Here is a 24331-nt window from a genome sequence, read left to right on the forward strand (position 1 = left end):
TCAAATGTGATCATACATGTTTTGTGAATGAGGCCCAATCAGTGCAATTACATTTAATATGGTGCAACGGTCTGGTGGGTTAAAAACCTGAAATCGGAAGATTTGTTTCCCAGGCAGAGCAGTCATCGAGGAAGTCCTTGAGGAAGGTATTGCAACTGAATTTCTAAGATGTATGAGTGAATAATATGCAAATATGTAAGTCACGAGAAGGTCCCGTACCTGTCTCTTTGGCACAGTGATCTTTTCCAAGATCTTAGAGTGGGACCAAGAACGATCCAATAGGTGCCAGAGATGGCTTGTTTTCTCACCTCTGTCCTTCTGCATTGGAACGCCACTAACTAACACAAACATAAACTCACAAAGAATGTAAAAATAATAATATTAATAATAAAAACACTGTGATTTTGGCAGTGGCTGTTAGCTAGTTTCATCATAATTATGAATGAAAGAGTTGGTTTTACAGCTAAAATGACAAATGTACTTTATACCTTTTGATATGGCTGAGACTCTAAAATATGCTAAACAAGCTGAATGTGCAGCAATGTGTTGCCATTGTGAACAGTGTCATTTAAAATCTTACAAGAATGCATGCAGTGTGAACGAGAGAACACCACTGGTGTGGTCAGCATGACCAGCAAATGAGATTTGATCCCTAAATAGCTCCATTCAGGTCCAGTCAAACACACCCTATCCTTAAAGAGAGTCTCCAGCAATGCTGACTGAACAATGCGCGCCATGTTCTGGAGTCAGTGCAGGACGGTCAGCCCACGAACACTGCAGTAGACATAACACTGACACTGCAATACTGACACTCTTTCCCTTCAGAGCAACTGCCAGCTCAACAGTAAACAGGTTCCAGTCAAACCATTTTCAGGCAACATAAATCCAAATTCCAAAAAACAAAAACCAGTATGACATAAGTGATGGGAACTTTTGCAGATAAAAGATTTTTGCTACAGTAAAAATAGCAGTTTGTTTGCTATACCAGAGGTGGCCAACCCTGGTCCTGGAGAGCTGCAAGGTTTGCTGGTTTTTGTTGTTTCCCCTCACTTAATTGATCAATTAAGTCAATTAGAGTTAACTCACCTCATCTGGATTCTTTGGTCTAAAGCGTTTGTTGTATTCAAGGTGAAAATAAAAACCCTGCAGCTCTCCTTGACGAGGGTTGGTCACCTCTATGCTATACAATAAATTATGAGCAGTAAATTACTATCCAAGAGGGCCAGAAATATATCCTCGGTAAAATTAAGCTCAGAAGTACTTCCAATTGCCATATATTTACCTGTACAGTTGTGGCCTAAATACTATAGCACATGCAGTGCTGTGGATGTCCTAGCAACATGATCTAGTCTATATGGGATGTGTCCTTTTTCAACCCTAAACAAATGCAAGGCCTTCAGGTTTATTCTGTCAGTTTAGTCCATGTCATTATTAGAACACAAAAGAAGACCACAGGGTACAGCAGGCATGAATCAGGTGCAAACTGAAAAGTAACTCAAACCTGTAAGATTCTTGCCCTTAAGGCCAGCAGTTGCTGGAGCCTCCATCAGGAGCTCTGTGGGAAAACGACCTCAGCACTCTTCAAATTGAATCACCTCCATTTTAAGCTCAAGGAAACAGAGCCCTCTGAATCCCTGCTCAACATCACAATTTCTTAGAACACCTTACTGCCTGCCCATTTGAGTGTTACATGAAATCATAAAATGAAACACTTGACTCAATGTGAACTTGGCACAAATATGAATATTTTGCTTTCGGGGAACCAAATATTGTGGCTGGTAAACATTCAGTGGCTTGTGAGGTTCATTGAAAGTCCTGCACTCACAAATATCAAGGAAGCAGTTACTCAGGCAAATCTGCCACCTTGTGGAATATGAGAGTAATTCCAGCCACCATCAATGAAAAGCAGGGAAGATTTCACTTCACAGACAGTGATTCCACAATGAAAATGATAACAGCACTCTCTTGTAAAAGAGATTTTAATCTCAACAAGACAACCTGTAAACAAGGATATTTACATAAAGGCTAAAAAGGATAAATAAAAACAGGAAATAGGGCACAGATCGAACCAGCTTCTGAAATACACAGTCTTTCTTTGCATACAGACCATTTTTCCATGAAACGTTCATTTGAAAAGAAGCATATATCTTTTTTTAAATCATCAAACTTCCTTCTTTTCCTGAGGTTTTCCTTTCAAGCCACCACCACGACCTGAAAGAAACATACAAGTTCATTGCGCACACATTCCAAAGACAACCAAGACTACATTTACATGAAAATGCATTAAAGTTGATTAACAAGCTTTTAAATTTGAGGGAAAAACCATCCTTCAACAATATGCCCTGGAGATGAAGATTCAACACCGTGATATGTGAGGTCTTATCTCTGAATTCAGATACAAACACGCTTTTCATCATTTTAAAATAGTCAAAATTTCACCAAGCTCGCAAAACTGGTCACTGATCACTTGTCTTACCCTTAAACCTCCCTCGGTTTGCTCCTCTGCCTCCTCTTCCTCCCCTGAGTCCTCCAGCTTGGTCAGATCCACCCCGGCCGCCTTTTCCATCCCCCGCACCATGCTGGCCCCTCTCACTCTTTGACCGGGCGAAGTCCAAGGTCACCTTGTTGCCATCGATCTCACAGTACTCCATGCTCTCTTTGGCCATCTTACAGCTCTCCTCACTGTCAAAGTCCACAAAGCCAAACCTGAGGAGAAGAGAGAAGCCAAGTACTAAATCCATACAGGGAAGCACACTGCCAACTGACAATTACCACTTTAAAAGAGAATGTTTCCCAACAAATCAATATGTTGACACTTTCTGTCACACATGTATTGCACAAATGTTTGATTCTTTGAATACAGAAATTAAGATTGTCTCCTCATTGGGCCAGAAGCGAGGGCTTTGTGCTTGCCGCAGCTTTTTTGGAGTAAACTAGCTGCCTGACTTCAACACCCAAGATACCTGGTGAATTCACGTGCAGGTTGTGTTTAAGAGTTATAAAGGCAATAAATGGTTTTCATTTTCGGATTATTATCGGCAAATGCAACCAATGTTATTTGGATTTTGCATAATCAGAAGAGGGGCTTAACTGCTTATTGTTTTGCTTATTGGTATAAGGTGTTTAAATGGGCTCTATCATAAACAGAATGCCTGTATATTCAAGCAAGATCAGAAAAATGATGTGCATGTAAACATGGCCGTTAATACAGTTTGCTTTTATATTTAGAGCAAAGGCGACGTACCCTTTTGATGATCCAGTTTGTTTGTTTGAGGCAACTCTGGCTGCAATAGCACCCTCAAAGGTTTTCCTTAAAGTATTGTCAGTGGTTTCTTTTGAGAGTCCTTTGATGTACAGTGTCTTTGTTTGGCCTGCAGCAGAGGGCAGAAAGTGTGATGTCAAAAAGGTGATTGTGATGTCAGAGATCATTCCATCCCAAATCAGACTGCGCCCAAGGACTTTCTCAGAATCAGTACAATTAGTACAATCCTACAAATAGCAAAATATCAACCCAATTGTGAATAGGGAGAACCTAGGGAGCACATATAAATTTCTGATAAACCGTCAGTGGAGAAAAATTGCATGTGACAAAAGTTCAATGTCAACTTCTACAATTTAAGACTGGTAATAGGGCTGTCACGATTATTAAATCTGTGTTAAATAATCTTAAACCAAATCACTATCCAAGAGAGTGCAAAAACAATTACCAAGTAATTATTGTAGCAGGTGAGCAGCTATTCCAATAACCTTATCAATGGGTTAATTCATACTGGCTGAGCATTGGACAGGAGGGGGGTCTCGATGTAGCCAGTCATAATCCTTGTTTGAATGAGTACTTCTCTGTACGTTACATAAAAGTATCAATTAATACAGGATTACAACTGAACAATTGCGTCAAGAAGGAGTTTCATAAGTTTCCATATATTAACTGCATACCACCAAACTTAAACCATTCAAAAAACACAAAAAACAGCAAAAGGCAACAGTTTCAGGTATATGTAAATATGTAATTGCGAGAAAGGTGTCTCACCTTTTTTGGCCGCTGGAGGGGTTTCTTTGACCTTGGCCTTGTCTAGCCTCAGCTTCTGGTCCATAACCGTCTTCCCATTAAGCGCTAGGGCTTTCTGCAGCTGCTCTTCCGTAGCGAAATTCCCATACCCAAATTTCCTACAGTTGATAATGACAGTATTTAAATAATCTAGTTTTAAATACAGTCGACACATACTGAATTTCAATCTCAGACTAGAGCTGACAATCTTTGAGAACAAAATAGTGTACCATCCAAACACAAGAAGGTTTTTTCACCTAAAATGCTTGGGTTTACCCCATAAATCTGATGTGATAACCCAAAACCACCCTGTCTAGACAATGACATTACACAGCTTTCAAAATGAAAGAACAGTAGTTATTTTATGCATAAGTTAGCAGAAAATAGTGTTAAGACACTTACTTGGAAGACCCCAGTCGGACATTTTGAATTTCCAAGTCATTTTCTTTGAAGAAATTCACCAATGCCTCTTTGATTTCCATGAAGCTCTTGCTTTTGTCCAAATTTCCAATGAAAAGGCAGAAGCCTGAAACAGAATTCCAGTAAGCTGCAATGCCAATCCACTTCAAACGGTTTACAACAAAGTTTGCTAATGCTTCATCACGGACTAATTTCCTTACAAACTCATCCCTTTAACTTGCTTTTTAAACATGAGACTGGTTATATTACAACTGAGCAATACAAGGGGAAAGTCACAAGTAAAATATTAAATGAATATCTTGCCTTTATTGTCAGATTTGGCCTTTTTGACGGGAGGAGCCTCCTTCTTGGAATTGGTTTTCACCTTCCTTTTCCTAGGAGTCAATGCAGGTTCTAGAAAATTGCAAGTGCATTCAGTGCACAAAATAAAATGACACCACAAAAACTTACTTCATACAAACACAACCACACTGCAGTCCAATGCATACTTTTGTGTCAAGTTTACATTAAATGGCTAATTTTTTTCAAAGTATATCCAGTTCAATTAATTTTTGTCCCCTGTAGGGGACATGAGACATGCATCTCTGGTCTTCACCTCAAAAACCATATATTCTATTATACTGAAATCTACACAACAACAGACATTCAATGAAAATAAAAGAAATAACATTTTGAAAATATTCTCAATTACAATATGTTTTCGTCATCCAAGACACTCGTATTATGCCTGAAAAATTTTTTTTCTTCCGGATCTCAGGAGGATATACCCAATAGACTGCATTCATAATTCAACACATCTCACCATCTTCAGCACTCTGCACTTCTTCCTCCTCGTCTCCATCGTCATCATCATCATCACCATCATCATCATCATCATCCTCATTTTCCAAATCCTCCTTGGGCTTCACCATTCCTCCTTTCTTTGCCTTGGCAACAGGAGCAGGGGCCATGTCCATCTCTTCTTCACCTTCGATACAATACACTGATCAGACATACAGTCTTCTGCTTCCAGATAAGCACTGCCTACACACCGCATGTTCATAGCATAAGATCTACGAAAGGTCAACATTACAGCATCAGCATTGAGAGACACTAACACTGACAAAGACACTGGTGGTCAAACAAGCTAATTTCAGCCGCTCCTACTATGACCTATTTTTGTGCCAATAGCTTAGTGCGATTCATCTCATGTCCATTAGAATTGCATTGACCAAGGGGCTTGTGCCAGGCTGCCCGCGAGGGATGAGCAATACTGAGCCAACTGTAGTTTTGATCCAATAACAAGTAATACAAGGCGCAGGATCACTGATACCTATACCCATCCTTTTTCATAGAATAATATAACAAATGCAGATCCCACTGCTACTAAAACATTTGATTTACTATTTCATGATTCTACATTAATTATCATCCCTGTTACTGCAATGTTCTCCATGCCCTTAAACAACAGCAGAACACTGCTGCTCCAGGAACACTACTACTCAATATCCACCAGACTCTGATATTAAAATACACTTTGTGTGAATTTGTCATAGACTGTGTCATAAAATGAAAACTGATTCAGGTAAAAGTCTCTGTCTGCAAATCGACTGAGCGGATCGGCAGAAAGTCACTCACCGGCCTCTTCGTCATTATCCTCATCCAACTCCTCAGTAGGGGTAGCCATTTCTGGAGTGATCTTAGAGGGTGGCTCTGACTCCTCCTCTAGAACATAAGTGACCAACAGTTCCTGTGTAAAAGCCGCTACATAAAAATCCAATGTAAGCACAACCCAAACACAACGGAATGAGGGGAATTTCATACACAACTTCTTCAAAATACTTTAAAGCACACAGGACTTGCTAAAATGCTATATATGAAGGGCGTACCATTGACCGCTTCATTGTCATCCTCATCTTCCTCCTCAGATTCTTCAGCTTCTACTGGGGACGTTTCTTCGGGAGGAGCTTCCTTGTCTTCGGGAAGACTAGCTCTGACTACCTGGGGTGGAGGTGATGTCTTGTCCTCCAATTTGTCCTCTGAAAAATGCCAAACATTGTAGTACTGCAGTATAACGGAACACTAGCATAGGAGTATGGTAATATGTTGTAGTACAGAAGTATGCTGCAGTATCATGCACTGTCTGTTAATATTACGTACAGCAGTACTCTTTACTTACAGTAACTGCTTATAGTTGTCCTACCCATGTTATTTCCCAACAAGAACAACTGTCTTGTTTATAATAAAATGCTACAAAGAATTCATATTTTTCAAACTTCTGACCAAATCATAGTGTAGATTTGAGAGTCCATCTGACAAGCATTCACCCAAAACATCCCCCAAATCAAATCTTATTGCCTAAAATCCTTGGTATCTTCACGTTAATGTGATATCATTATACACCATCAACAAAACAATTCAGGTTATTGCATATTCTCAAATAATCATTTTCCCTCTGTCTCCATCTTTAAAAATCAAAAACTACATATTTTCACTGATGAAGAGAACATACTATTATCATCAACTTCTTTCTTCTTTGCAGCATTTCCACTCTCAGCTGCTCTGGTTGGGGTAGCTTTCTTCTTAGCGAGCATTTCGGATTGTACCTTCAAACAGGTGAAATAGGCTTACAAAGTACAACCAAATCCAAGATTTTAAACGTTACACAAAACATCTACATTTAAATCTCTTATGCAGCCCAATCAGAACACTAACCTACTGTGAGTATTGAAAAACAAATCCTACATGTGTTAATATAAAACACAGAACTAAAACAAGTCTGGTGCAACCTCATATGTTTACTGAGGTACACCGGTACAAAGAAGACCTGAAGACTTAGCAATGCTCAAGGTCTTCTCACACTGTGAAAATTAATTCATTTATAAAAATAAATAACATTTCTTTAATATTCACCAAAAAACTTTCATTAGGCTAATTTCTGTGACTGAATACCCTGACAAAAACTGAGTTTGGATATTTCATACAAACTGAAGCAAAATGCGATTACTTTCAGATCACTTCCAGTTGCATTCTCCATAAAATAAATGTGTTAGCAAAATACATCAGTTTTCATGTATCCGACAGTACTCTGGTTTCCCGTTTTTCCTCTTTGAATGTGTAAATGCATTAACTCGCTACCTCCTCCTGTATAGGTGTACATAAGGTGTGTGTGTGTGTGTGTGTGTAGCGTGCAATTAACTAATCAAAAATGTAATGCTATTTTTATAGAAGTAACTAATCAGATTATAAATATTTTATGTTATGTTGGGCTGGTTACAGCTACTTAACTTTTGTAATTGAGATACATGTAATCCGTTATACCTCAACAGTACCATAATCTAATCCCCAATGTTATCCTCACGGAAATGTGCAGAGAATACAGCATTTTGCGCTGTCGAAAGATTGTGCCAAAATGTGCCACTTAGTTCCACTTTTCGGACAACGCATTCCTCATACTGACTACACGTGATTAGCCCGTGAGGTGATCAGCTTCAACGCATGTTGGTCCCTCCCCTAGGTAAAGGTAGCAGAGTAGTCATGCAAATATATCAAAGTTATGTAGCATGCTATATTATCTAAATTTTGTTTCAATTTTCTGAAAATTGGCAATAATTGCCACAGGTTTCCGTATTCCGTTTGTGGCTCACCAACACAGAGCAGCGCATGTTCCATGCACCAAACATCTGCAAGTTTGTATAAATTAATCAGGAAATTCACTTCTACACAACGACACGGCTTAAAATTAATATATGACAAAATATTTGGCGGTGTTGACATTTCAAATAAACTGGCTAACTCGTAATAACAAATCAGCACAACTTCTACAAATAGCTTGGTAGCTAGCTAGCTAACTAATGCTAACGACAGTAAGTAAAGGAAAACATGGCTGGTGTTTCTGATGTTAAATGTGGCGACTGCGATTTTCTAGCTGGAGTGTAATCCCTTTTCAGACACCACGTGGCTTAATGTCACAAGAACAGTTAGAGGATACTCATAGATAAAGCAATTCAGACCGCAAACCATGATAATTTCTCCAGGAGAATCTTGCTAGCTAGTTACAACCTACAGCGTGTGCTATCCCGCATATTCGCACATTCTGTCATGTCCCTAGCTAGTAAGTATGCCATTAGAAGTGTAATTTACCTTGACCAATTTCACCATGATTTCTACTGCGTTTGCGGGCTGCCGATCTTCAATGGAGTTATGGAAACGCAGACCAAAATTGTATAAACACGTGGTTAAGCCTACCAGAGACGCGTAAAGAACTACCGAAAAGCATGACTGTCTACGACGTGTTCACTAAGCTCCTCCCACGTGCTTTCCTTATCCAGTCACAGATGAAAGATTCTTGCTGCGTACCGGTCTTTGTAATGTGACAATTTTACTATTGAAACAATTCCACAAGAACAACAGCAACACAAATAATAATGATAATTTCTTTGTATCTCACTCTTGTTCCATTCTGCATCCACTTTATATAGAAAATTGCTTCTGCACCAGCTGCACTTGTAAATGCAAAACCTGAAGGTGCAATAAATAGCCATCAGATGACAGTATTGTCCTGCAAAACTCTAACTTACATCGCACTGTTCCTGGCCTCCGCATGGAGATTCTGTTAGTACAGAGGTACATATGTCATTTTGCCATATTGTTATCGGTAGAATCATGGTTTATTAAATATATATTATCATTGTTTCTTGGAATTATCAACATGGATCAATTAACCCTTTGAAGAGTAGTTTCTTGGAATGTTTTCTCAAAACTCTAAGCCAGTGTTCTTGAACTCAATTTCCTTCAATTGTCAGTAGTATCTGTTACATCAGCATTAGAATGTTCAGTTAAGAACATTCTAATCACATATTTGTGATCTTACATGTTAATGGGTAAAAAAATTTACCTTAATAACATTCTTTATAGATTGAATACTATCAGCCCCAATTTTGACCAGTGTTGTTTCCCTTTCACTGATGTATTTGTCTGATTGCGCTGGAAAATACTCAACTTCTGGTCTAATTCATCTCAATTTACTTGACTTATGTGGTGCAGATTGTTTTCCATTCTCAAAGGGAGATAAATTGGTCGTGAGACCAGGTTGGGGAGATCATTGTGATATTCAATGCTGATTTTATTCAAAATTATATCTTTACTCCTCTCAGATTGCCAAATCAGATTTGGACTATGGGTGCCCACAGCATTCTTATATAGGCCCTCAAATCAGATAAACCCTGCAGGACCCTCCAGCTCCCATCACTTATTTTCCATTGAACACACTATCATCTGGTTGATTTGGAAACTGGCCAGATTTTCTCAGGAAATCTGTGCCTTAGGTAAAACATGAATAACTGTGATATTTTGGCCCTAGTCCTGTTTCTGTGCAGAAAACATATCTGTATCTTGGAACAAATATTCATTTATATAAATTTGTCATGATTTGCAATCAAATATTATACTTAGACAAGGTTAATATGAACATTTGAGTTGATAAAGTAATTAACAGCAAAGGCACACACATCTTCGATGAAATAATGTTGCCAAAAGATGTTTCAGTTTTATGCAACTTTCAAGAATATCTACATTACGTTGCACAACCCCATTTAACTGGAATTGCAAGGGTACAAATTAAACATTTCTTAGTGAACTGATTGGTCGTACATAAGCCAACCAATCCATAAGAGTGTAAGAACATACAGAAAATATGTTTACATGTTTGAAGAAGGATGTTTTTGGATTATATATTTCTAAAAATATATTTTTAGTTCAGGATAATTCTTCTTGCAGAGCATCTACCCACAGCAAAACAGACACAATTCAGCATTAAATGACCAAAATCAATTTATTTAATTTTTTACCACAGTGATTACTTTTAATATTAGTTTTACAGATATGGTTTATTCATGTCATAACACTTCAGTTTCCAGAGGAAGGGGTTGTCACTGGTCTGAAGGTGACTGAAAAAAATAATTCATGTGAAGTACATCGTCATGGTACATATGCTGTCCTGTTTATATGTTTTAAGTATTTCAAGCAGCTAAATGTAGTTCTAGTTTGTTTATATCTCTTACTCTGCACGCCCCCATTGCACAAATTCACAAACATTAGCATTCAACAGTATAGGAAAGGAATAAGCATACACTTAAAGCAAATGTTATAGCTTTTACTGTAACTATGGTTGGGATTCAATCTAAGCACAAAGCTGGTTGTTAATAAACATATTGTTGAAATAGAGGGAGAGTGCTGGATAGCCGGTATGGCTCCTGCAGGCATCTTCCTGGTGGCCAGTATTATGTTACAAATTACCAAACCAATATAATATAACAATGGCTTAAATGTGTAATAAAAAAATAAAGACAAATTACTTTGCAGATAGATTGAATTCCAATCAATATCTCTGTCCTGTTTATCTGTTTGTGAAATTTTAAAGTCAAATTTAAGTAAAATTCCTGTCTGAACAAACTTAGAAGTGACTCAGGCATACATGTAATGTTTCTTTTTTTTCCGTTTCTTTTTTTGTTGAATATTTTTGTTCAAACATTTACAGCCAGGTAAGACAAATAAGTTGGAAACATAATTGACTTCCAGTTTGCATCCTTTTCAAAATGTTACATAAATAAAAGTAATATTTATAAATATATCCTTTATAAACATATAAATAGTTTTTTGTAACATAAATACAGCACACGTATGCAGGAATGATGTATTATTAATGTACTGTACAGCAGAGACAATCCAGCATTGCCACTGTAGTTCCTACACTTTGCCGTCTGGCTTGTAATGGTTTCTCTTGATGTGTGTTTGCCTCTGCTTCAGGCCTCCATAATGCTGATGATGATCTCGCTTCCTTCTAAAAATAGGTTTCTTGGATAAAGATGTCATTCTTCCTCAGATGAAGACCAGTAAAATAAAGTTGTCCAATCCCATCATCTTTTTATGTTCTGCAACAGAAAACAAAAAGCTCTGAATTTCAATGCTAATACAGGGTACGGTATGTAAAGATCATTTTGGCTGCTGTTATTGCATCCATGGTTCAGTTTTTCTTACTTTTACATCATGCAAAAAGAGTTGTTTTGTGTATTATTTTGGATTTTCTGTGGCACAGTTTACACATTTGATTAATTTTGAAAGTCGAGTTGTATTGTAAGCTCAACTCACCAGCCACTCTGTGCTGGTTGAATGCAATTGACTGGAGTGCACTGCTTGACTGGAGTACAGTTGTGAACAACTGCAGCAGGCAGACTGCAGGCACCCGAATGATCATCTTATGTAGTTAATCTTTTGTACTGAGCAGGAGAAACCCTGCCATCTCAAACCCTCCCTCTCTGGGTGACACTCGAGTCGGTTATACATGGGAGACTCCAGTATCCCTGAGACTCCAGGAAACAGTTAGCACTGCATGCTAAAGCTTCCATTCCAGACTCTAGGGCAGGGGTGCACAACAAGGGCCAAACCATTTCAGGAATTTTTGCAGACATCTTGTTCTTGATTATTTCATGAGCTCAATCATATCTTGATCTGACATTTGTATAAGCACGAGCTACAGCCACAGAACGCAAGCGTATCCTGAAGATTTTACTGTTTTAAGTACAGGAGGGCAACACCCTTGCTCTAGGACTTTTAGTGCCATTTGTGAATCCATTCTTTACCATCAGGTAACATGACTGGATATTTAACTCTTTTCCAAGTTATTTGTGAAATAAGTCCAATCCTGTTGGTTCACTCTGACAATGTGACAGTCCCAAATTTTTTTTGCTTTTTTGACATTGCTTGTTGAGATCTTAGTAATATTAACACCACACATCCAACATACAGTGGTGTGACTGAGATGGAAGTGTTAAGAATCTCTCGTACGGATTTAATTTGTTAGCCATAGCTGTCGATGTCAATGTTCAATGGCAATGTCCAGTGAGTATTCCATTCAATATTTTAGCCACAGCAGGGGTTCCCAAACTTGGCCTGGGTCACTCCATGTATGTTCGTTTTCATTCCAACAGCTGTTCTAATTCCTTAAGTGTCACGGGTTCTTAATTGTTTTTAATAAGGCACTTTTGAAGCCTAATGAGGGATGATTTGCCTTCTTAATTAAGGACATGTTATGTGACAAATGTACATGCCTGCTACAGAGAATAAACAACCCGTATTAACAATGACTTTATTATTTAAACAGGTCAATTCTCAAGCAACTGCTGCTTTCATTTCCTTCAATGTGTTAAATGGAAAGTAATTCCTTTATAAACTATGTAAACTATGGTTTAAAACTGATTCCTATGATCACATCTTATTATGTTACATTTATTAATAAACCAAATGCTTTGTCCAATGACAATGGAAAACTATGTGTAATTTACTGTCTGGTCCAACCAGTCACTCTCCCACACTTGACCACTGTCTTGGTTGAATGCTTTGCATTTTGAAGATATCCACCTAGGTTCTGCCATTGGAAATATAATTGTTTGGAATTTGGAAGAGGTACAGGCTATTACGTGTGCATATGTCTCAGGACACAGACAAAATTTGACATGAACTTTCATATCTGGACTATGCTGAAGTGACTTGAGGGAACTTGTTTCCTTTCTTTTCAAGGCTCCATTGAATGCTGCCTTTGAAAGCAAATCAAACATAACCTGATTGGGTCAATGGGTTAAGTAATCAGGGAGTAACCAGTTTGCATAGAACAGATATGAACTCCATTCTGAGGAGGTACTACAGGTTTTAGATTTGTTTTCCAGTTAGCAGGTCATATCCAGTTAACAATTCCGTCTGCTGTAATTACCTGTTACTTCTAGTTTTTTCAGGTTTTGTGTCAGCTATTGCCACCATTTAAAAGTCATTTCAAAGCTGAGAAGATGATCTTAGCAGTGGTTCTCGAATTAATCTGAGATGTACTATTACAATGATGGATTGGTTGACGAATACTTTCTAGCAGCCTATCAGCAACTTGCACTTCAAAAACCATGGGTGGGCATATGGATGGATGAGTCACAAAGATGGGCAAACAGTTGAAGTACTGCTATTACCAATCTATCCCATACATAGAAAATAATCTACACAGTTTTTGTTGTCAGGTCAAAAATGTACATTTCTAACTTTAGCTCAATGTTTTAAATCAGAGACAGACACACTATTATCCAACAGTTGTTGAACTGGCATGCAGCCGCTAAATAGCTAAATGAAATCAATCAAGAGATGAACCAGAGGAAGTGAGAGAGGAGAGGACAAGCTAGGGCACTGGCTCGGTTCATTCTCCCCGCAGACATGACAGTGGGGAGAGCAGTTTCTCTGTCCTTGTTTTAATACAGGGGTAGCTATTATTAATGGAGTGTCACGGACCTAAGCACAAACTCTTCCTGCATTAATCAAGCCTGGAAATTGAACTATGTTGAGATTTCAGAAAATAAAACAAGTGCCATCTGCAGTAGGACCAAGGTTACCTTTGCTTTTAATAATATTTCAGCCATGAATACATTAAACAGTGGCTATTTACTGTTAAGAGGGAGCTCGTGGTTCGGTATAGTATACTCACAGACCTGTTGTGCTGGCGTGTTCCTAACAGCCCATCCCACTTAAGGTGCTAATCCTGTCCAGCTTGTGTCCGAAGCAGCCACCGCGAGCTGGTGTGGACGCGCCTTTCTTGACCCCGGTCTTCTGTTTCCGCGAGACAGGCTGGTCGTTCATGATGCGGGACCACATGCCCCTGGCTCGAGTGTTCAGCCGCAGGTCCCGCAACAGACGCGATCTCGCGCTCTCTAGATTCCTCTCTCGCTCCCCCGATGCCAGGTATTCGGAAAGCTCTTCTTCTAGTAAATTTCTAAGGGACTGCAAGGGATGAACAACGGAATAGGTAGCGTTAGAAACAGAACTTGTCAGAATACGCGTGCACGTTCTCTCAACTCCAGTCACATGCTTTAATTCATAATTCATAATTTTGCACGAGGGACAGTAGGCTTGTTCGTTGAAGCGATAGCAACTTATTGATAACAACAAAGTTTGAAAAAATCAGTGTGCAGAGCCATGCATTCAAATTTTTAAAAGAAATTATAGGTTTGATAGGTTGGGTGAAAATAAGACATTAATCAAGTTCTAATAAAGGTTTATCGCACAGGACACGTAAAATGTGCCATTTGAACTGATATGACAGGGTCAGGCTGTTAATTTTGTATTTATATTATTAGACCAAATTTATGACTGTCCCAAACTTCAAAATCGATCCATTTCCCGACCCTATAGCCTACCCCTTAATGGAAGGGACACATAATTGTTATGGTTGCTGGATAAGCATTGCCGTATAATGGTGCCTGAAAATGGCACTCACAAAAATATACGCAGGACAGTCATTACTGTAGTCTATGTATTTTCTAACCAGTCAACGTGTACAGACGCAATTCATAAAAACCGCCAGAGTAGTGATAGCGCACACTGTAATAAGGTAAAAAGAGTGACAGCAAGGTTGCCAGTGAAACCCCGTTTAATGAAGTGGGGAAAAAAAACTGTATAAATCATGTTATTTTATGGGATTACCTGCTATAATACATTACGTCGTTATTCTAGGCTACATTAAAAACGGCGAAATTCTGTAGCCTAGAATTACGGGTGCAGTGTACGTGCTTAACGGGCTTCCAAGAAACAACAGGTGTTCGTGTCGTCAGCAGTGCATAAAGTCTGAAGATAGCCTATTCATGGACTGTCTCGCAGTTTTCATGAGGGTGAGTTTCTACTCTTAATACTGCAGCGCACAGCAACGCGTGAGTTCCCACTAACCAGGGATTTCAGTCCAGCACCAACGCTATAATGAAATTTCCTTAGAATGTCTGCTCTTAAAATTATGATTGGTATACGTGCTGCTTAGAATTTACAAATAATTATTAAGAAAATTAATTGCAATGTTTTCTTTTTTGTCTTGACACTTTGCTGTCCACTTACAAGCATTTCTGCCTATGTGTTTGGCGCGTGACGTACAGTAGCAGGCAACCAGGTGCCTTTGGCAATACTGCTCATAAAACTCACAATTACATGTTTCTCTCTCGATGTAGGCCTACTAAATACTGTAAATGGCTACAATTTACCAATTAATTGTTATTTTTAAATAATTACATTTTACAAGTTGCATGTATAGCATCCATATTCAATTTCTCACTTGTTTAGTCACCACGTTATCCAAACAGGTGACTACACACTACTGCCTATTGGACGACTTCAGTGTATGTGCTGTACAAATGATAGTAACAGTAATATATAATCGTTTGAAAAGCTACGGCATAAAAATCCTGTTGTATTCGCATAGTGTAATTAGTCCCTACTCGTCCAATGAATGCAAACGCGTTGCCTTCCACGAAAACAGAAGTAGACTTTTGTAGTATATAATTAATCTCACCTTTTCTTGTGCAGGGATTAACGACTTTGCCTCTGTGCTGAATGAAAAAAGGGCCATTAATAGTCCACAGACCATCAATTGCGAGACATTCATTTTGGATGCTGAGGTTGCTTCCCCTGTGCGTAAAGTTAGGCTAGGTCTTAGGATCGCTGATTGTTCGAAGTCAATTTGTTGTCTCCCAGTTAGCTTACTCCAAGATGTTCAAATTCTGCTATTCTGTTCGTAATACGCCGCACACGCTTTATATAACATCACCACTGGTGATGTCATAGCCACCTCAGTGCGTGTTTCCCTGTTTAATCTCTTTCACTAGTTTTCATGCTACCTGCATTAAGAACATGGCTGAATTACACATTAAATGTTTCCTTTTGCCAAAATGACGAATTCTTCTTCCAGTGACGATGAAATATTTTTATGAATAATGTTTCATGAAAAATTATTTAATTAAGCTGACTAATTGTCTTGTTGGAAATTATTTTACAAATAAATTATTTGACAACAATCCCAAGTTTATGTCTGAAATAAAACTACTATTATTGGTACACAGAAAACGACTTGAAATACATCCATTAAAGACGAACGGAATAGGTATATGCCAGGTACCCGCTTCTATCAACTCACGGATATTTGAAACATAACTGTATCTGTTGCAAAGTGATCACAGCTACATTTGTATTCAGGAAAACGTAGATTGAGAATTGATATTGACAGTTGTTGATGAAAGGCACAACCCGTCATCATTTAATTTGCCCTATTTAGTCTAGGCTACTCTGTCTATTAGCAACCTTATTATTAATATAGGAAATTATCTTAGTCGTGTCGAATGTATTTATTGTTGGCTAATGGTGATAACATTTGTTCAGCGGTGATTAAAAGAGCTTAGAAAAGATCGAATTGTTGTAACATAGGTTGCATAATAAGTTGTTTCCTTAGCATATATCTGGCGTTTGACTCACAAGCTTAACATTATTCATTGCTGTTTAAGTTAATGTCACGACTATATTACATCAGAAATAAAAGAGCAGAATCACCCACTTGTAAAAACAATCTGTTTAAATGTAGGTATTTGAAGCGATTTGCCCAAATTTTAAGCATCTTATCACAATTAAACGTCTTTTAGGACCATGTGGCGCGTTTCTCACTGAATAGGTAACATTAAATGCAAATGTGAATGCGCAGAACCAATTATAGCCAATCTCTGCCCATAACAATTTGTGTATCAAGGGCAATATACAAACAGAAAGGCCAAACCTAAAATATTGTAAACATCACCCCTTAAGGCCATGGTACACAGGCTGTATTTTAGGCAATGTAGATGGGAAATATTGCCTGCAAGACGGATGGAGAGATGGTGATAAGGGACAATTATTAAATAAATGAATATACATTTTAGAAATATATTAATTATCAACAATAAATCAGGAAAACAAAATCATCACAAGTGAGCAGGTGCTTGATTTAAATGACCTATGATTAGCAATATTGCTCATGTACAAAAATGTAAATCAGAAATATATTTTAAAAAACACACTGATATTTTGTTTAATTACTTAAGGCTTCTCCTGTAGATTCATAACAGTCATCAAGGAAATAGAAATTATTTGGGCCAACTTTCTCAACAATAACTTTCTTCACTGAAACACAGAGTGGCAGTATTTGCTATCTTGAAGTAAAGAACCAATGGGTTGGAATATTTGAGATAGTACAATCAGTTTCATCCACTGTATATCCTTATGCTCTTCAATATCTGGCAAAAATCATTCAAATTTTTAATTTCTAATTTATTGACGATGTAATTTATGTCCATGAAGGGACATAATTGTGGTACTGTGCAACCAAAATTTTGGCTGAATATTCGATGGATGTGTTGCATCTAAATGTGCCTTCACACTTTTAGATGCTCCCGGAAGTCTTAAAACGGTAAAATTAGTCCTTTTCAGGATGCCAGTATCCCAATAATTAAATATCATGTGTCCTGTGTGCATGAGTTATTTGAGAGATAGAGAATTTGAACAGCAGAAGTTTTTCATTGACATAGGTGACTCTGTGCTTAATCGCCAGAACAGACTAAATTATGCAGACTCTCTTGGCATTTCCAGTGTGCAACAGCTGGGTTAACAAAGGGCAAAAACTGCTGATCCTCCACAGCTTGCTGCTACTATGCAATTAGCTTCCCGTGAGGGCCACTAATTGCCTGCCAGTTGAAAAGAAGATGAGGCATGTAGCTATTTGTCTGCTGCTGCTGTGTGTCAGATACCTGACCTGTAAAACTGATTGGATAGCATCATTACTGACACACACTGAGAAACAAAGGAGAAATTGTACACTACTGCAGATCTCTATAGTCGGTATATTTGGACCATTCTGCTCTGGTACTGGAGGGGCAAAATCCATCCCTCTTCATGCCACGCGTGGTGCTGCTGCCTTTTCATTTTTTACGGTCAAAATGCTGCTCTGAAGCTCCTTACATTTGGTGGTACAGTACCAATAGGAGACTCCAAAGGCAATCAAAAGCCAAGAATCAAGACTAGATACTGAAATCTCTCTTATACCTGCACTCAGGAAGCAATTGAACACACCTGACTAATCAGAAATCTCTGTGAAGCTATCTGTCCCAAACATCATGGTGCCCTGAAATGGGGGGCTATATATAAAAAAGTGCTGCAATTTCTACATGGTGAAGCCAAAATGTATAATCATACCCTTCAATAAAAAACTGAGAATCTCCCTTTTAACTGTGTGTGAATTGCTTGATTACACATATAAAACTGTAGAATACAAAGCCAAATCAAGAAAAAATATGTCTTTGTCCAAAACATTATGGAGCTCACTGTAGATCATTTTGATGTCATAATGATGATTTTCCCATAGTGTTATGTGTGAGTGAGAGTTTGTCAATTCTATTATGGTGCTTTTGGTTAGAATGTATGAGCACACTCTGTGACCTGTATTTTTACTCAAAGGAGGAGTTTGGGTTTACTGTACATAGGAGTAGTTCTGTCTATTAAATGGGCACTAGGGTCATATGACCCATACAAACAATAAGATGTAACAAATCTATGCTCATTATATGCTTATAAATGTTTTGTGGATATCATTTTTGCTTTATTTCTGGTGTCTATGTTTTTAGACCATGGAATAAACCTGTTTCAATGGTTTGGGTGGCATATGTGTAAAATGGGGTGGAACATCTTAGTTGATATATAATCACATGACGAGATATTCAGTAACATGTTTTATTGTGTCATAAATATTCTATTTCTGGAAGATTATATGTCAGAAATTAATTTCCAAATTAATGTTGGTTTGCTGCACAGTGCAGTATCTGTATCTTCTTTATGCTGTACGTTTGAACTGTATGTTTCACTCTATGAAACTGCAGCATTGGTCCAGACTTAGACACACTTTTCGGGAGAAATGGTTCAGGTAAAGTTGCAGTAAACATAATCTTCATCTACACATAAAACTTGATATAATGAGACGTAAACTTTTTATAACAAGTTAATGAAAATGTGAAGGGAAAATGAAGTTCCAGGATATTTCAATTAACCAACAACCCAATTTATTTGATTGAAATCTAAATCACCATTTTGGATCCATACACAACATCGCAGCATCGTCGCCTAGTTCATCGCTTTATGTATAACAATAAAATTATATTTTGAATGCATTATTTCTTTATTTATTTCTTTATTTATTTATTTATTTATTTATTTATCTAAAAGTGATGGCGCTCTCAAGTCCACCTGCTAGACAGCGGAAGTTCGAAGTAAGTTCATAAGAATTTAGTGGGTTAGCCTATTTGTCTTTAATTGGCACATCAGCTAGTTGCTTACTAACTTTACTGAAGGTTGAGTTTATTTTCCAAGGTCTTGGGTTAACACAGGTGAAACAGTGAAAGACAAAATTGAGTTAATTCTATTTCTCAAAACAGGGGAATTCCGGTGACTCCGAGCTGACGAACCTCATTTCCCAGAACCCCCCACTCGTTGTTGAACTCTTTGCCTGGAAACAAAACGTAGCCAGTCGACTTGAAGTTCACACTTAACTACGGATACTAAATAACATTTCAGCAAGGTAATTGTTACTGGACAAATACATTTCACTTCGTCTTAATTTATTAATTAGCTGCCCTTGCTACCAGGGTATTATTTGCTTCGAGTGTGCATCTATTGTATTGATTTCGGCTTTTACTGGCTTGAATTTCTGAGTTAGCTAGTTAGCCTTAGACTGACTGCAGTTTCATGGCTGGACGCATTAAGAAAAATGGAAACAGCAGCTAGCTGAAATTTAATTTAGTATTAGTAAAATGGTTTGCTGGTTTGTAATTACACTACTGTGAACGCCACTATATAATACTGTGATTACTGTGAGCCTTAGCTGCCGGCGACCCACAAGCTTTAGCTAAATGTGTTTTTCTATTATATAATTAGTAAATACGGTAGTATCTTCGCATTTTACTCCCAGCTGTTGGCTTATCTTCAAATCTGTCTTCCGTGTAGTTTGATTATGGTGACTGTTACAAAGTAACTTCAGCATCCAGCCAGCTGTCCATCTCTAATCATATTTAGCTGACTGAAAGTACGAAACGGTTCTTTCGCTCTGCACAACACAGTTTGAGAAAGAGGTGGGGGTTGGGGTTATCTGAGTAAAATGCCGTGTTCTCAGTTTAAAAATCTTCAAGCTTCCTTTTCTGAAATATTACCAGTACGCAGCTAGATGTCATTTCAGTGACAGCTGTTTTTCATGGTCATAATTTAAGCATGTGTCATTTTTATAGCCACACAAATTGCTGTTTGACAGAAAGTTAATCGAAAACAAACTTGCTATATTTCGTTGTGGCATCTGAATATAAAAGCACAATGAAATGAATGTAATTTAACCTCAATCATGCTGGAGTCATGAGAGTGGAAAAAATGGAGAGGTCATTTGGGCCTTGCATGACAGTTTTATCACAGCCTTGCTTTCCGCTTCACAGACACACACACTGAATTGCACAGATCATGGAGCCTCGTCGACAAGTCAAAGGTTCCAATCCATCCCGGGACCCAAGGTGTGGGCCGACCCACGCCGGTGTGCCTCAGAAGGACGCTTACGCCAGACTCCTCAGCCAGCACCAGAGCAGTAAGTTCCGCTCCTACCGGGACCAGATCGCCCAGCAGCTGCAGCTGGACCAGAATGCGACAGAGGACTCTCTTGATAAACAGGACTTGGAGCTGAATAGCGGGTGCCAGGCTGCGACAGGCAGCGAGGCGGACAGCTGCCTGGCCCTGTACATGGAGAAGCTGAACGAATGCGGAGGCCCGGCCGATGCCCCGAGAGGGAAGCACCAGCAGCAGGCGGCGGTTGCCGGGCGGCAGCGCCGCGGCGAGAGGCGGGACACCAACACCAGCCAGGACGGAGACGTGGAGTCTGCAGAGGAGGGGCTTCACAGGCAGCGGCACCCCAAGAAGCATCGCCGCGGCGAAGCTGGGCCGAAGTCACCTGTGGGCAGCTTTGGGGGCAATGAAGCGAACCAAGGGGCCTCGCCCCACAAACCAGGCCCGCAGGGTGGCGGGAAGGAACACGAGAAGAAAAAGTCGAAGAAGAAAAATGCGTCAAAAAGCGCTGAAGGTGTTAGGCAGGAGGGGGCTTGCCCTGATCGGGCTATCAACATGCAACCCCAGGGTAAAGCAATGCCAGGCTTTATTGGCTCCACTCTCACAGTTTCCATTGTCTTTGGGCTGTTGGGGTGGTTCTTTAAGCAAATAATGTTTCTTTATTGTAGAACAAACTCTTCAGTTTTTGGTAAAAGAAAATTGACCTTTAAAAATTAATGTTTAGTTCCATGCCTTTTATATGAATAATAAATGTTTGCTTTCAGTACATTTCCAGAGAATAGTCAGTTTAAGCTTCCTGAAATGTAAATAGGCATGGTCAATGAACAGTAACCGACTGCTGCTGCTGCTGCATTCATTTTGTGCACTCAGATAGAAACCCTGATGCCTGTATAACTCCAGACAAGAGTAAAAACAAGAATAAATCGGGCAGAGGAAAGAAGAAGCCTGTGTTTGAAGAATATATGTGCACCGAGGGCGTTTCTGCTGGGTTAAAGAGAGGAGAACTCATTCAGGTAAAACGAGTCTTTCAGTGAAATGTGAAATGTTTTTTCTAGATGAAAATTTTACCCATTTCCATGGAAGGCTAATTTCTTTAAAAATTGTAATTAATATACATTCGACATACAATCTGCTGGATGCTTATATTTTGGTGTTTGCTATTTAAATGGTGACTGAAGGAAGGCATATAAAACTGAACTTATTTTTCCTCTCTTTCCAGGGACAATTGAGAATTAACCCTAAGAAGTATCACGAGGCCTTCATCCCTGCTCCTGTGAGTATCTCATTCCACTCATTTTGTGGCAAAATTTGAAGCATTCTACTGATCTCCGACATTCATCATGCATTTTGGTAATGGGAATTTGGACGAAACACGTTTGTGAGGGATCTGGTGCCGTTTATCTAACTTCTTTAATGGGATTATGAAGCCTTCTTGGTCAACATTATAAATTCAATAGAATATCTCCTTCCTATCAAGATGTTTGAGGCTAGAATAAATCGGACCATTATAGTGACAGAGGCATGTGTATTACTATTAGACTATCAATAGCGTTGAGATCTAATGGGAAGCCTGAAGGCTAACCGTCACTGATATTGCTGCAGTGTGCTGAATACCTATAATTTCTGTCTAGCCAGTGTCATGAGGATAGGAATGTTGATGGCAGACTCAAAACTGAATATCTCATGTCATAAGCACAGCTTAAAAAAAAAAAAGAAGACTAACCAGCTAGCTGACAATCTATTTAGGTCGATACAAAATTTATCATTCCTTCACAAAACATCAAGCTAGCTCACACTAACTTATGCAACCGAACATTTCTTTGATAAAACGTTGCTCTTCATGAGGAGAAGAGAAGACATGGATTTCAGAGTTATAGAACACATTTTCGCAGGGTACAGGAGAACGCTTTGAACACCTTTGTTTGAGGGAAGCCATCGGTGGCGAGAAGGTTAAGGATTATAAAGTTGGAGTTACATTAAAGTTGGATTATAAGTGGCAGCAGACTAGTGTGGCCATGGGTGAGCTGTTTGTCAGGGTGCCGGTAGCTTCTGAAGACAACCTGCCCATTGATACAACAAAGCAGTTGGAAGATCAGGGTCTGCGGTTTGTTAGATCTCCTGCCATCAGTGGTTCTGCTGTGGGTAAATGAGCCCTCTCGATTTCAGTAGGACCTCTGCTGGTGTGAGCGAGAAGCCAGATTTGTGAATGTCTCTGAAGAAAAGCGATGGAATCTCCTGTTTCTTTGGTTTCAGACAAATTGACAGGCTAGGCTAGTGCAGCTAGTCCCCCTTGCTGCTTTGAAATGTCTGGGTTTGCCTCTCATGTTATTCCTGTTTTGTCTTTGCACAACTTGCCGATGCAGTTAGTCGGTGAGAGAACAAAAGTGCTCGTGGCAGAAACGTCAGCCTCTATTTTACCAAGGTTCGTCTGGAAAGAGTCCACGTCATGGCAGATGGCTTGCATTGGTTGCATAGTTCAGACAGTGTTTCTCTCAGGTCCGTGATCGAAGCAGTAAGACACAGGCACTCTGGTCCAATGGCGAAGCACCATCTTGACCTAGTCCGATGTCAGTGTTTGCATCAGCCATATTGTCTGCTTGCAGTCTGAGGGGTTTCTGCTTTTTTAGGTGAGTGTTTGGATGCAGAAGCAGAGGTGGTGGGTCACATTTCCTCTACCATTCTCTTCTCTTTTGAATACAGCTGGATTCTTTATACAGCTGGAAATATACTGAAGCAAGTATCTTGCTCAAGGGTACGACGTCAGTTTTCCTAGCCGGGAATTGAACCTGTAACCTTTAGGGTACAAGACCAGTTCCTTACCCATTATACTACACTGCTGCCCTGAAATGTAATTATGTAACCAGTGCTAGTTAGGATTCCAGCCTGAGACCACAGCACACAGACGAGAACCATAACGAGACAAGTGAGACGTTTGACGAGTACCAGATAAGGTCTAATTAAAGTCAGACTCTGTTAAATTCCCAAGACATGCAAGAACTGTTTCTAACACTTGCTCCATGTTTGGGAAAAGCTGTGTGACATTAAGCTTGTGGTAAACTTGGTTGCCTTATTTATATGTTCTGGTCTTGTCTTGCGCGTTCAAGAATTTTATTCTATTGTTGCAAGTGATATACACAGCTAACACCAAATTGAAATGTGTACTTCCAGGAAAGTTTTAAATGAGTAAAGCTGAAATGGTAAAATAAAAAAAGTTAAGTTGAAAAGGACAGTGTTGAAGACACGGTTTGTGTCAGATCATGAATGTGATGCTTTTATTTTTTAATACTCTGGACCTTTTCCCACCAGTCTTTATTATTCATTTTAGTGATCAGGGCAATGTTGAAAACACAGGCTTAAATATATGAATTGGAGTAATATCCTACTAAATGGTCAACCTGGAATAAAGTGAGTTACCACCTC

General features: G+C 38.9%; 3 protein-coding genes across 9 annotated transcripts in view; 1 reads left to right on the forward strand and 2 right to left on the reverse strand.

Annotated features, from left to right (window-relative positions):
• Positions 1–1961: 1961 nt before the first annotated feature.
• On the reverse strand, positions 1962–8742 carry LOC118229034 (nucleolin-like). 6 transcript variants are annotated; one of them, XM_035420677.1, is made up of 11 exons: positions 8591–8742; positions 6960–7053; positions 6337–6486; positions 6088–6172; positions 5271–5440; positions 4772–4861; positions 4451–4574; positions 4031–4167; positions 3245–3371; positions 2477–2706; positions 1962–2211 (listed from the first exon to the last, which is right to left on the reverse strand). In XM_035420677.1, the coding sequence occupies exons 1-11, from the start codon at positions 8606–8608 to the stop codon at positions 2162–2164; spliced, it is 1275 nt and encodes a 424-aa protein (XP_035276568.1). In that variant the 5' UTR covers positions 8609–8742; the 3' UTR covers positions 1962–2161. The 6 variants fall into 6 exon arrangements, with proteins under 6 accessions (XP_035276568.1, XP_035276569.1, XP_035276566.1 ...); XM_035420678.1 differs by having other exon boundaries at positions 5271–5435; positions 6086–6172; XM_035420675.1 differs by having other exon boundaries at positions 5271–5450; positions 6086–6172.
• Positions 8743–10261: 1519 nt separating this feature from the next.
• LOC118229452 (C-type natriuretic peptide 4-like) lies at positions 10262–16042 on the reverse strand. 2 transcript variants are annotated; one of them, XM_035421408.1, is made up of 3 exons: positions 15813–16042; positions 13965–14257; positions 10262–11379 (listed from the first exon to the last, which is right to left on the reverse strand). In XM_035421408.1, exons 1-2 carry the CDS (start codon positions 15903–15905, stop codon positions 13988–13990), a joined length of 363 nt encoding a protein of 120 aa, XP_035277299.1. In that variant the 5' UTR covers positions 15906–16042; the 3' UTR covers positions 10262–11379; positions 13965–13987. The 2 variants fall into 2 exon arrangements, with proteins under 2 accessions (XP_035277299.1, XP_035277298.1); XM_035421407.1 differs by having other exon boundaries at positions 10897–11379; positions 13969–14257.
• A 3740-nt stretch (positions 16043–19782) lies between these two features.
• dis3l2 (DIS3 like 3'-5' exoribonuclease 2) overlaps positions 19783–24331 on the forward strand; it is a 46559-nt gene continuing 42010 nt past the window's right edge. The window contains exons 1-4 of the mRNA XM_035421909.1: positions 19783–19889; positions 20791–21479; positions 21782–21924; positions 22131–22184. Of these exons, the coding sequence (XP_035277800.1) occupies positions 20816–21479; positions 21782–21924; positions 22131–22184 (861 nt within the window). The 5' untranslated portion in view covers positions 19783–19889; positions 20791–20815. The remainder of the gene's footprint in view (positions 19890–20790; positions 21480–21781; positions 21925–22130; positions 22185–24331) is intronic.

Source organism: Anguilla anguilla, chromosome 6 (assembly GCF_013347855.1).
Source record: "Anguilla anguilla isolate fAngAng1 chromosome 6, fAngAng1.pri, whole genome shotgun sequence".
Classification (NCBI taxonomy): domain Eukaryota; kingdom Metazoa; phylum Chordata; class Actinopteri; order Anguilliformes; family Anguillidae; genus Anguilla; species Anguilla anguilla.